Source organism: Culicoides brevitarsis, chromosome 3 (assembly GCF_036172545.1).
Source record: "Culicoides brevitarsis isolate CSIRO-B50_1 chromosome 3, AGI_CSIRO_Cbre_v1, whole genome shotgun sequence".
Taxonomy (NCBI): Eukaryota; Metazoa; Arthropoda; class Insecta; order Diptera; family Ceratopogonidae; genus Culicoides; species Culicoides brevitarsis.
In genome coordinates, this window is record NC_087087.1 from 11,083,458 (window position 1) to 11,097,587 (window position 14,130).

The 14,130-nt window shown below is 30.4% G+C and overlaps 1 protein-coding gene across 1 annotated transcript; it reads left to right on the forward strand.

Annotated features, from left to right (window-relative positions):
• The first annotated feature begins 1,423 nt into the window (after window positions 1–1,423).
• On the forward strand, window positions 1,424–13,732 carry LOC134835193 (uncharacterized protein PF3D7_1120000-like). The gene is made up of 3 exons (XM_063850063.1): window positions 1,424–1,474; window positions 11,073–11,400; window positions 13,170–13,732. Exons 1-3 carry the CDS (start codon window positions 1,424–1,426, stop codon window positions 13,730–13,732), a joined length of 942 nt encoding a protein of 313 aa, XP_063706133.1.
• The last annotated feature ends 398 nt before the right edge of the window (window positions 13,733–14,130 follow it).

Below are 14,130 nucleotides of genomic sequence, written 5' to 3' on the forward strand. Positions count from 1 at the left end.
TTGAATTATAAAATGATTAAGATCACTCAAAAATTTTAATTTTAGCCAAGCTACTCACCAGATTTCAGCAAACACAAAATAACTCTTAAAAATAGTTAAAAGTTTCCATAAACAAAGAACTGCAACATCCATATATCAACCATGTATTCCCATTCTTATCATTAAAACTAACACGAAAAACAACAAAATAGGTCACACTCCATGATAATTCAAAGTGCTTTGTTCCTAAACACTTTTAAAAGTGCAAAAGATCACAAACATGCCTCCTAACTCTTGCATACTTTTTTTTTCTCCCGCAAACATACGCGTTATTATTACACATTCCTGTTCCTCTGTAGCATTTTTTGCTGTTTTAATGGAACATGAGCCAAAATAGTTTAGTGCTTTAAAATGTTTGTTTCATTTCAGATTTTAAATTGACTTTTGTCGTGCTCTTGCATCTCTCTTGTTCAACACAAAGTGCAACAATGTTAGTTACAATATTATCTCTCTATCTATCTCTCTTATTTTTCGGGGGTATAGAACAGTGCGATGATAAACTTTTCTAATATAATACACGAGGTTGCATTTTTTTCCTGGAGTACGGCTAAAAGTTTGTTTTTGTTAAAAATTGAACTAGAGGGTTTTCACGGGTTCAGATTTTATGGGTTCTATGGGATTTGAAACATGAACGACTCAATTTAATAAGTTTTTTTTTAAATCACAAAATTTAAGTTTAAACATTTTTTTTTTAAATTATCTAAAAAAATCAAAACATTCTGAAACGCAATTTCATGAAAGGTACCATCATCGCTAAAATGTGGTTTCCACACACAAAAATTCCCTAAATTAACAAATTCCAATTGTTTATACCGTCATTACAATGTAAAAGGCTTTAAAAAGGTCAACTTGGTTTGGCATTGTATTTTTGATATAAAACTCGGAGATAAATTTGTTCTCTCTCGTTTGTACGGAAAATTGTTTCAAAAGTACAGAGACATACATACATTTTATTTACAACATTAACAATCCCAAAAATTGCTTTATGGCAATATGTTATGAAAATGTTGGCAAGGCCCGAAATGGCTTTTTTGTTAAATTATTGTCACATGCGAATAATATAAAACAATCGTTATATTGTTATTTGATGTCTATATTAATCTTCGGTCTCTCTACAATGAATTCGGGTATACCTACTGAATGATGGAGGGAGAGTGTATGAAATTTGTTTCATATATATCTTTTTGTTTTTAATGTTGTAGTGCATTACTTCCTGCCGTTATAGTTGTTGGTTGATGATGTTATTGCAAGCCGAAAGTATCAAGCGACGAACTACACCACTTTTGCTACTGGTATTATTATTTTATAAACTTTGTCTGGGTAATATACCATCATTCATATGACATTATATGCAATAATAAAGTTGGTTTTTTGCAGTGCAGTGATGGAGGATTCAGGCATTGATGATTTGGAAATTGATGAACTACTTGAAGAGGTAAGTTTAAGGATTTTTCTTTTATTTTAAATCTTTTAGATGTTAGAAAGGCTGTTTTCGGTATTTTTTAAGCTAACAAAGGGATATATAATCCGGTTTATAGCATCATATAAGGATTTATACTTACCTATTCCTTCTGTTTCTATAGGTTACGTATATTCTGTACGAATAGGCTCTTCACTATACTTCCAATAACACAAATCGAATAAGCTGTCAGTTTTGAGGTTCTAAAAGTCAATAAAGGGTAGTATTAAGTCTCAAATGGCTCAAATTGCAGTCTCTAAGGAATTCTGTTGAGCTTTATCCTGTGAAATCGTGCAACAAACCACTGCGGGCAATTCTTCTGAAAGATCGATATGCAAATGTACAGAGCATGCTTGAGGAAACGGACCTTCTTGACGTCAATCAGAGGGTTTATTTTAACGCACTAAACTGATCGACAAAGCCAAAAATGGTCTACTTACTGACTGCTTGACTGAAAGATTGACAACTGTGGGAGAAGCACAACCTTACGAGCTACGAAGAAGAAGAAATTTTAGATTGCCAAACTACTTGACAACCGGTGCGCAGAACTCCTTTTTTTCAAGGGCCTGAAAGAGTATAACAAAATGAAGCGAGAAGTAACACCTTCGACGAGCATTTCACAAAGGGCCTTTAAACCTGTTAGCCTAAGGAGGCGCTCCAAGCAAGATTGAAAAACTCCAAGCACAATTGAAGTCAGAAAAGTTTTTTTTTAATTTTGAGTCTTAAACCTACATCAAACTCTTAAACTCGATAAAACATCAACTGTACTAAACTATTCCACATAAGGGCCTTTGTTAGTTCCAAACCTTCCAGCCCTGTCACCAAAAAAAAAAACATCGCAGCCCGGAAGAAGATGAGAAGTACATTATTACTCCGTACGGCATAAATGCATGGTAACATCATGAGTTTATGAAAACCAATCTAAAAGTACTTGGCCAAACAAAACAGGTGTCACTAATGGGGGACATCATATCATCATATAATACTCTCTCTTTCGCATTGTTCGTACGTTGATGATGTCGACGAGCGACGACGACGACGATACTCAGCAGACGTAAAAAATATAACAAAACAATATAATAGTAATAAAAACAATAATAATGGTTTTGTGTATATTTTGCCCCACAGAGCAACAGAGTGGCGTACTGGGACACAAAAAAAATAACAAGATCATGAAATGATATTTCAAGGTAGTTAAAAAGGAAATAAAGATGGGAAATAAAGTGAATTTTCCATCTTCCAAGGCACACACAGAGAGTTACGTGCGACCGAGAAAAGACATCATCTTTTTACAGTTGATATAATATTAAATTATTATTATCATTTTTTTTTCGTACCCACAGAAAAACAGACAATCTTCTGAACGACCTTCCTTCCTGAACGATTGTGGGGAACGACAGCGTGTTCGGGTAAAATTAAGATGAAAGTGACATTGTTGCAATTCAATTATTTTAAGCGCAAATGGGAAACGCACATACATTTGTTGTTGCCTCTTTTGTTGCAGAAAATGATAGAGTCATAAATTTAACGATAAGTTGAGTTTCAAACAAAAACCCCCATTTTAATGTTAAACTTATACAATTACAGGACGCGTCGAGATACGAGAGGAAGTGAACATTGTAGTATGCAGCTGCACATTATTTTAATTGAATATCTTTTCTAATTAAAGTTTAGCGACTTTGTCTCACAAAAATATACTACTGCTCCTATTACAAAACAAACAAACTATTTAACGATGTATATTGTCTTATTACCCTGCCATGGAGTGGATGCAAAAATATACGACACGATAATGCAAAAGAAAATGAGACTTTAAAGTTAAATAGATGAAGAGTGTATTGTAGCAATTTCAACAACATTTACAGTATGAAGTACTTGTAATAGGAACGACAAACAAAATCATTGTTGGGAGACATATCTTTCTCTCTCACTTTTACAAAATTGAGGTTGTTTTGTTTTATTTGGAAAAGGATACCGAAATACTTGTCAAACTTGTGCAATGTGATGGTGAGGAGAAAGCCACGAGGAGATTCTGACAGGTATGGTTTTGATTTTTTTCTTAGAATTATAACAATATAACATGTTTATTACTTCTAAAGCTTGGGCTACTGAGGCTCAGCGGAGGCAATTCTGCCTCGACGCTTTGCCGGTTCGCCGCAAACTGACTCTTTGACAATAAGTTCTTAACTATCGCACACTGTCGTACATCAGCTAATGTGATGTATTAGTGTGCGGCATTAGATAGGTCATCAGGGAGGTTACACAATGAATATGAAGGGATATATTTTTTTTTCCTTCTAAATTACGACGAACCGAGAACCTTCGACTTTTCAAGTCAAAACTCAAACAAATATTGACAACGATCTGAGTATTAATTTAAGTTATATTTAAGAACTACATTGTTAAACTAAAATGAGGATATCTTTCACCAATAACAGCAATAGCTTGGGAGTAGTGGATTTTTCTACGGGAAAATAAATAATAAAAAAAATATCATTGAAGAAAACTGAAAAATGTTCAAAATTATATATTAAATACGATTCAACATGTACTCAATTAATTCAAACCAAGCTAAAATTTTACGAATTTTTCGTTAAACGATATTCATGAACCAAGAGCAAATTCAGGAAGTTCCAAAAGAACTAAAAGTTACAAAGATGACTTAAATTTTATCCACAAATGTAATTTTTCATACCCTGTGGATTGAAAAGTGTTCATAATAATCCTTAATTTTGTAAAAAAAGATGTTATTAAATACCTTACGGGATTAATCTAACCTCCTTTGAAGTTGGTCATCAAGAGTCCTAAAAAATTAATCCCTTCAAGAAGTTAATTTGATTCCTTGTTAGATTAAAGTAATCCCTCTTCAGATATTAAATTAATCTCTTGAGGTTAATTCCTTGATGAAAAATAATATTTTGAGGGATTAATTTAGCCACTTGAAAGGATTAAATTAATCGCTCAAGGGATTTAAATAACATCTTGAAAGGATTAATTTTTATGAGTTGTCGATGACCAACATTATGCTCGTCTAACATTAACCTTTTAAGTTTTAATGTCACTGCGTTAAATTATTCAACTTTATAGATTTTTTCTAAATTTTTAAATCCTTCAGTATCTCCTTCCAAACTTACTTCTCAGTGTTCAATACTTCAGTAAGTTGATATAACCAACTTACACTTTAGCTCTGCAGAACTCTACAAGGAAATTTTAACAAGCTATCTACACAGAACATTCATTCATGAAAACTCAAAAAGGCATTGTTAAAACTCAATTATTTTGCTGTAAATGCATTTTGTTCCATGTCAATTTTATGCCATACACACACACCGCATCCACTTAAACATTTAGCAAAACACATCTAATGAATTAATGTGAAATATTTTTGACTGAATAAGATTTGGTGATGTAAATATTTTTGTTTGCTGCTGTTTAATTATCTCTCTATGCTTACGAAGAAGACATTTGTTGTTGAAAAGTTTTGTGTTTGCTCAAAATGTCTTTTGACGGGATGTTTTTAGATGTAAATGTCCTCGAAAATTGGCATAGATATCATCGTCATCATTCGAGAGAAACAAAAAACGCTCCCAGCTCTCTTTTCTTCTTCTTTAAACGATTTCGCTAATTTACTGTCTTTAGACTGCGAGTCAGACCTATTAAAATTTTCGACAAAAAAAAAGTTTAATATTAAAATTTAAGAGAAAGAAAAAGAGAAAAATAGTAAAGATTGTGTAAACAGATTAAAAACTTTTTGAAATTTTCTGTATCTACCTTGAACACGTGCATTGACCTAGTTCACAAAGGCGCTTCTTCTGCGTCATTTATTCTCCAATAATAAACAAAGTAACGAATTTCGGTTTCTATGGAAAATGAAAAACCAACTTTTCACTTCTCTTATTCTCCCTCTTTGCATGAAACAGTGCCTTTATTTTGCAGCAAAGTGTCTCATTTGCGAAAATCTGCTTGGTAGTCGTCACTGTAATAATAATAATAAATAAATATACAACTTGAGCAACATCATCGTTCCGTTATTTATCACCCATTCTACTGCCTTGCCAGTCACGAGGTGTGTTTCCAGTACTGCTCGAGTACTTTAGATATATTATTTCTTAAAATTTATGATGCCTTGATGTATGATCATTATAAATATACACTCACACTCTCTCGTACAAATGAATGAATGTGTGCTAAGTCTTCGAAACATTACACATGTTTTGTGCTTTGTACACATATTTGCACAACAACAATATCATCATCATCATTATTATTATTATTGTTGCTATTCCTGCTGCTGTGTGTCGGTATTATATATGGCATGTCATGCATTACTTACATTTGATATATTTTGTATCAATCTTAAAGAAAGATGGACAAGCCACCTACCAACATGCGAATGATGTAAATAAATGTTATCAATCCTTAAATGATGACCATCATCAACATTAACATCGTGCACCTTTATATTACTTATGCAGATATGTCGTCGATGCCATGACCGTTTCATGGTACTACGAGTTGTGAGGAGTTGGAGTTTCGCAATTCACATTTTCTATTGGATGACTGAGCGAGATTTTCGTAAGTTAAATTTTGATTTAAATCTATTAGATTTCTTTAGTTCTATAGAAGAAATTGTACAGTTAAATGGAGACGGCATATACACGGTAGATTTTATAAGACTTAAACTTAAAAATCGCTTCTGAAGCTCAGCTATTTCACTTTTTCTGGTTTTTCCGATGAACAGAGGCATAGTTTTAGTTATATATAACAGCAAACAGGCAAAAGCCTTTAGCAAATCTTCGATATAGCCAATTTCAGAGCCATTTGCCTGATTCTGGTCCGTGAAACTTCAAAAGAAAGATATCCATCCAAGTTCTATGAGACTGTCAAGGAAAATAAGGTAATTAGTTCATTCAGGAGCCGATACCCTATGCGCGAAAAACGGGTCAAATTGATCCTTTAAGAGATCAGGTTGACCCTTCAAGAGTTGAATTGATCCCTTAAGGGAATTTTTTGATCGATCTGACCCGTTTTTTGCCCATGGGGCGAATTCAAAGCCTTTGTGATAATTCTCGATAAATTCCTCTTCGTTATAATTATAAAGTTTGTTCCATTATCTTATGTAAGAATTTACGTCTCAGTAAAAATTTCGTTTTCTTTTAAAAAACTCCTTTAATTTAGGCTTTGAGTCGACTTTGAGTTAAGCTAAAATGAAATAAAGTAATAAGTAAGTAAAAAAATCTAAAAACTTATAAAATCTAACCGATGAAATTTTTTTTTAACTAATGAGCTCAAAGGTTATTAAAAATTAAAAAAAATCAAGGGCGGATCCAGGGAGCTCTGAAGGGGAGGGCAAAAAAATAAAAAAATTGTTTTTTTTCTCATTTTTTGTAATTTTTAGTACATTTCAAGCTGAAAGAGGGGGGGACAAATCAATAAAAAATTGTCTTTTTTGTCAGTTTTCAGGTCATTTTTGTCAATTTTCGGGTCTTTTGTCAATTTTTGGGTATTTTTGTTATTTTTAGTATATTTTAAGCTGAAAAATTTAAACAAAAACTTACCTTCAGGATAGAAATAAAAGCAACTAATCCTCAAATTGATTTTCCTGACAAGATAGGTCCTCAATTTTCGATGCTTTTCCATAAGATTCAAGAATTATTCCAACTGAAAAGAAAAAATATCAAAGTCAAGTTTAACATGAACAATTTTCTCTCGGCGAAATAGCAATTCCTTCCAACGTTCGATCTTATCCATGCCCATTCGATAATTCACCGTACAAAATGTCCCTCTTATCAGGGCAATCATCATCAACATCATCGCACCCCGAAAAAAATCGTCTTTACTAAAACTCATCTATCCACATGGACAAATTTTTATCGCAAATTTTATCTAAAAACTTTTTGGACCAACATCGTCATCATCATCGACAAAGGACCCAACTAATGTGTGGCACTCTCCTCCTCCTTCTCCTCCGCAAACAACGTGCATGTCATAGAAGCGACTATACATCTAAATCCGACAATGAATTATTATCCAGTGATAAAATAATGACCGCTATTTATCTCAACAACATACCAGCGAACGGACACAGAATCAAGGGATTTACGGAGCGCGTGTGTGCATGTGGATAAGTTTGTTAAAATCTCTAGTTTCACCAATCTGCAAAACAAAACAGAAATCCCTCTCAACATAGTTATGAAAATATTATGTTCAACACTTGGACTACTGGCATGGAACACGATGCTCCTACGCATTTGTGTGTGTGTGTTTGTGAACTATCGTCACTATCACATTTTTTTCTGTTTTTCCTCGTGATTCTAGTCAAGTGTGTGCTTTACTACTACGACAAGTAGTGAAGTTGTTGTTTTTAGACAAGTGGTGCAACAACGATACTCGCACAGGATATAATATTCATGGTAGGTGATAATTCAAACTCTAGAGAGTAGTACCTCGAGCTTTGGTACGAAAGAGAGAGAGAAAAAAAAAGTTGTAGAGAAATTTGTTTGGAGCAGCTTGCTTTGCTTTCTTGTTTGAAGAGAAGGGAAAGAGACGACTATTTATATTGTTTTATTTCCGTTTTTTTTTTTTGGTTTTTATATCACGGCGGATACTTGCTTAGTAACGTGACAAAATGGCATCACGGAGAAAAATTTTTTTGTTCAAGCTTTCAAAAGTCTTAAAAAAGACAAAATTTGAAATTTTCACATTTTTGTACTCCTCAGACATGTTTTTGTCACAAAAAATTTAAAGACAAACAAAAACCTCTTTAACAAAAAATCATATATAAAAATTGATAATTTACATTTTCGTACTCCTCAAAAAACAAAATGCCTTTTTAAAGTCAAGATTGACTTAAAAATGTTGAAAAGAAAAAAGACGTAACTTTGCGAGGAAAAAATCTTTAAATGTTTTGAAATAGATCTGATTCTGAGGTTTTAAGTTGCCAAAAATTTATATTTTCACATTTTTGTACTCCTCAGAGGTAACAAAATTTCTTTCAAAAAACTGAAATAGAGCAAAAACTTTTAAAAAATTTAGGATTCTGTGGAGTAAAAGCTGAATATCAAATTTGATACTTTTACATTTTTATACTCCTCACTGATATTTTGCAAACAAAAAGTCTTTTTACAACTAAAATTAAGCTGAAACGTAACTTTTTGAGAACCAACCGTCAAAAGTAACAATTGAGTAAGTAAATGTTTTGAAAAGGATTCAACTCTGAGAATGAGAAAGTGTTAAATTTAATATTTTCACATTTTTGTACTCCTCAAAAAACAAAAAGTGTTCTTATAGCTAAAATTGAAGCTGAACTCTCTGAGGAATGTTTGCAAATTTTACATTTTTATACTCCTCATTGTTATTTTAATCTTCTATCAATAGCTTTTGAATTCAATTCGATACAGATAAAATATCAAATTTGATATCATTCACAATTTCGTACTCCTCAACGATATTTTTCCGGAAAAAATGTTAAAAAACTACAATTAAGTTAAAACTTACCTCTCTAAGTCGATTTCTTCCAATTTTTCTCCGTGTTTTATCTCTTCCTCCGATAGTTTTCTCTCTTTCCGAACTAAAAGCAACTCAGCACAGAAAAAAATAAAACTCAACCATAAATTTGGGTACCACTCCGGCTATTATCTATCTGCGGATTTACTACTTTCTCATCTATATTTCTCCACACATCCTGCTAAAGCCCGCACATTGGCGTAAAAAAATGAACAAAAGGTGCGGAAAATAAGGCAGATTATGCATATGTTTCACAAAAACACACACACACATGTTCTCGTCGTCAGCAGTAAAGTCAGTAAATTAATTGGAAAATCTTCGAGTACGATGACGACGACGACGCGTAGAATTTAATACCGCCATCACCGACCAAACTCATGGCAGCACTTAATTTACTTTTTTCGTCGTCGCTGCTCGTTCGTTATGCGTTTTGTCTTCCACATTTCATCTCTACGCGCTTCATCTGGGACATTCATGAATAATGGATGGGTATTAGTTAAAGGTAGATGAATTATTATTGCTGCCTAAGTCTTCCGTCGCCCGCCATCCGTTTCACGGAAGAAATGACATTTTTATTTGAAGCAATTTAATGTTTTATGCTGCATGAAAGTTTACCACAAAACTCTCTCTAGTTAGCACAATCACCGAAACTTTTGTTTAGACATATTTGACATTGTTTTCAATATATACAAAATACTTTTTTTTTCCTTTCTCTCGACTTTTTGCTCAGTTGTTGGTCTTGTGTGTTTGGAGCTGTATGCAATATTTTACATCTCTATCTAAAAACAACTAGATTCGGATAGAATAGACGACACACACGGAAAACTTTTTTAATTTAACTTTGAGTTTGGCGTACCTACTGTGTGACTAGCTGGCACAGTGCACAGTGAGACAGTGATTGAATATTTATTTCAGATGCATAAAGTGTAAGCTCAGCAGGCGGAAATCGAAAAACATCAAAATAAATTTGGTGTACCAGATACAAATGAATGCATGTTGTATCGCTTAAGGGAGGCACACAGAAAAAAAAATTATCAATTCGACAACCACTAGTTTAAGTTTTGTGGGATTTTTTTTTCAAAGAGATTTTTTTTCTTTTAATCAATTTTCTATTAAATTAGATAGGGCTGCTAAAACTTAAGCTTCCGATTTTTTTTTTTTAAATTTAGGCCGTTCCAATTTTTTCTCGATGTTTTTGTCCCAAAAGATTTTATTCAAAATGGGGGGGGGTGTAAATAAGAAATACTTTTTCATACAGTATGACAAAATTTTAACAAATTTGGGCCCTTAATGAATATTTTAGTAGTTTTTGTGGTATTTACATTGAGATTTGATGATTTAAAATTGATCTCAGAGTATTTCAAGGTAAAAATTTAAACAAAAAAAAATTCATAAAAAAAACCGTCAAAAAATTTGAAAAGTATTTTTTTTGCAAATATTTTTGAAAATGAATTTTTCATGTCAAATTTCGTTTTTCAATACGAAAATTCTTGAAAATTGAAAATATTTTAAAAAAATTTTTGAAAATTCCTTGAAAAAATATTGAAAAAGACCAAAAAATGGTAAACTTTGATGAAATTTTTACCTTTTTTTTTGCCTAATTGGATTTTCGGCAGGGAACAAAAACATAGAAAAAAATTTGGAGCGGCCTAAACCTTAAATTTATGTTTGAATCAAAAAAAGTATTTTGACTTAATAGACTATTTACTTGAGCTTCAGTTTAAGAAATTTAAAAATATCTAAACTGGTTTAAAATGCAACTTTGTAGTAAATTGCGCAGATTTTTATTCTTCTTTATTATGTTATTAAAAAGAAGACAAAATGCAAATTTTATTTCAGTTTAAGATCAAATTTCGCAGTGAAAATATCAAAAACATTTTTAATAAAAATGAAAAAACAAATCTTTTTAGTTCTGCTACTTGTCATCATACCCAAAATTTTAAGCGATGATAAAAAATACAACGCCATTTCTTACAACGAAACATTTCTTGATGACTTGAATATAAAACAAGCTGAACAGATATCAGAATTATTCGAATATGTTCTAAACCTTCAAAATACTAATCAGCAATTGTCAAAAGAAATTAATAGCTTAAAACCTTGCTGTAACACACCGAGTCAAGGAACGAGTTCTACAACTTGTGAAGATGCAACAAAACCATTGTTAGAAGAAATTCAAAAGCTAAGGGAACAGCTTCAGCAGCAGATTCAAGAGCAACTTGCTGACGCTATAAAGAAAATGTCAGAGGACACAGATAAGAAAATTAATGAAGCTCTGAAGGAACTTAAACAACAAAAAGAACCAACAAGGGGAAAATTTGGCAATGAAATCGAAGAAAAAAAGTTAACAGAAAATAATTATAAGAAAAAAACGAAGGAAAGGATGGCAGAAATAGGTAACAAAATGTTAAGTTCGAGTCAGAATAAAACTGATAAAAATAATAAAAATGTGGACATTAAATCTAAAAAAAATCAACCTAAAATAAAATAAATATTTTTTATAAGGTAAATTAAAATAATTTTATAAACCTTTAATATTTGATTATGTGTAACAGTAAACATTTATTTTAAATGAAATTTTAATTAAATTTAAAAAAAATTAAAAAAAAAAAAAAAAAAAAATTTTTAAAAAAATTTTAAAAAATTAAAAATATTTTATTTTATTTTTTTTTTTTTTAATTTTTTTTGTTGTTTTTTTTTCAGAATAGAAATTCAGAATAATTGTCAAAAAAATTGATTTTATTTATAACCACTTCGGAACAAACAAGGCATTTTTTGTTTATCAAACTCCAAAAATTTATTTCAAATTCTTCGATGTTGAATATTTTAGCATCAAGAATGTCATTTGACACGATCAAATTATAAAAAAATATATTTCTTTTGTATGATAACATTTTTTTTAAGTTTATCTTTATTGGGTTAATTTTTTGAGTACTGAACGTTCAAACTGGTTTAAGATGCAACATTGTAACAAATTTTTCAGTTTTTATCGCACTTTATTCCAATTTGATAACAAACAAAAAATTTTAGAATAAAAAAAATGACAAAATGAAAATTTTATTTTAGTTTAACTTTAAAACGAGCAGGAAAAAATGGAAAATTATAAGAACTACAAGAAAAAAAATTAGCTTTTTCGAAAATGTATCAATTTTTTTAAAATATTTATTTGCAATAATTTTGGAAATCAAGAAACTTAACTAAGCCAGTATTATAGTTTGATATTTTTTTAATGGATTAATGGATCGGTCAAAATATACTAAAAATTTAAAAAAAATATTGTCTTTTAGAAACTCGACATATTTCTCAGGAGCTTCAAAAATAATTTATCTTAAACATTTTTCGAATACTTTTTATCACTCCATTAGTTTAATTATTTGAAATTAAATTAATTAAATTAATTCAATTAAAATCAAATAGAAGATAAAATTTTACAAAATTAAATAAAATATTTTAATGTTGCATAAAAAATGTAATTTATGAATACTTAACAATACCTGTTTGCCAAATTTCTAACAAAAACAAAAAGTTATTGAACTTTTGTTTAAGATTTTGTGAGTGTGATTTTGTGCCTATAAAATGTTGAAACTGGCTTAAAATAAAACTGGAAAAATTCTTTAAATGCGACTAGAGAAAATTTAAGTTTTTAAGCGGTTATTTCTTGTTCAAAAACATTGAAGTAAATTTCGCATATTTCTGATATTTTTAATAGATTGATTTAATAATTGGTCAAAAATGTACAAAAAAAAATGAAAAAAAAAGTTTTTCAAATAACTGAAATTGTAATGGTTGGTGTCTTAATTTTTTTTTTTATTTTTTTCAGTCCATTAAGTAAAATAAATGATATTATTCTATTGAAGAGAACAGATAAAATTTTTTAATGCTTCGCAAAAAATGTAAGTTATGTATACTTAACGATAACCTGTTTGTCAAATTTTGATTTTTTCTTTCATTTGATTTTTGCAGATTGCAACATTTAAAAGTTATTGAACCTTCAAAGAAAAAAACTAACGAATAGTTTATAAGAAATTTTTGAATGGTTTATTTTATTAGACTTTTTTTTGAAACGATTTTCGTATAAAAAGGAGACAAAAAACACATTTTACTTCAGTTTTATTTGAAATTTGGAAGTAAAAATACTCAGAAATGAACCCACAAACAATTTTAGTTCTTTTTTTCGCCATCACTTTTGAGTTTTCCATTTGTTCGGGAAATCTCCAACAAGCCCACAATAATCTTCAAAGACATGTTGATAACCATATCAATAGCAACAATGCCCAACACGATAAAATGAATGCTGAAATTAACAATCTAAGGACGGAAATTGAAAAGCTAAAGACAGCCCAGCAGGAAATTCAAGCCCAAAATCAACCAAGTTGTGAAACGTGTGAGCAAAAAGTCGCAGATGCTATAAAACAAGAGTCAGAGGGCACAGAAAAGAAAATTAACGAAGCTAAGGAGCAACTTAAACAACAAATTCAGGAAACATGTGAAAAATGTGACGGAAAAGTCAATGATGTTAAAAACCAGTTAATAGAAGAATTAAATAAAAGAGAAACAGCATTAAAGGAAAAAGATGAGGCCATTGATAAAAAAATGAGTACACTTACCGATTACGCGATAAGTAGAAGTCTTTTCAACGCAATCGTTGAGATTGAGAAGTATGGTGTAACCGTAGGCAAAAAATTCGATGAGATTCAACAGCAAATAAGTGAAATTAAAAACAATTAAACAGCTAAAATAAAAAAAAAACAATAAAATCATTTTAAAAAAGCTTAACTTAGTTTAAAGTAAAAAAAATCAAATAAAATATTATAAAATGTTTTTTCATGATGGACAATAAGTTAAGTGGCACAATACAAGTTTTAAAATGTGAATTAGGGCGAGGTATTAAATGTACATTGGAACAAAAATTTTAAATTTATATTTAAATGTATTTAATGTACCGAGGCATATTCGAAAAAATCGCATAATGAGCATTCGAAAACTTCACCCCAATTAATAATCAAAAAATTTTCACAATATAAATTCATAAATTTTACATATGAATTACATATTACATTTTACATATAAATTTAAATTTTTAAATTTAATTTGTTAACCATTTAAACATTTTATTTCAATATTTT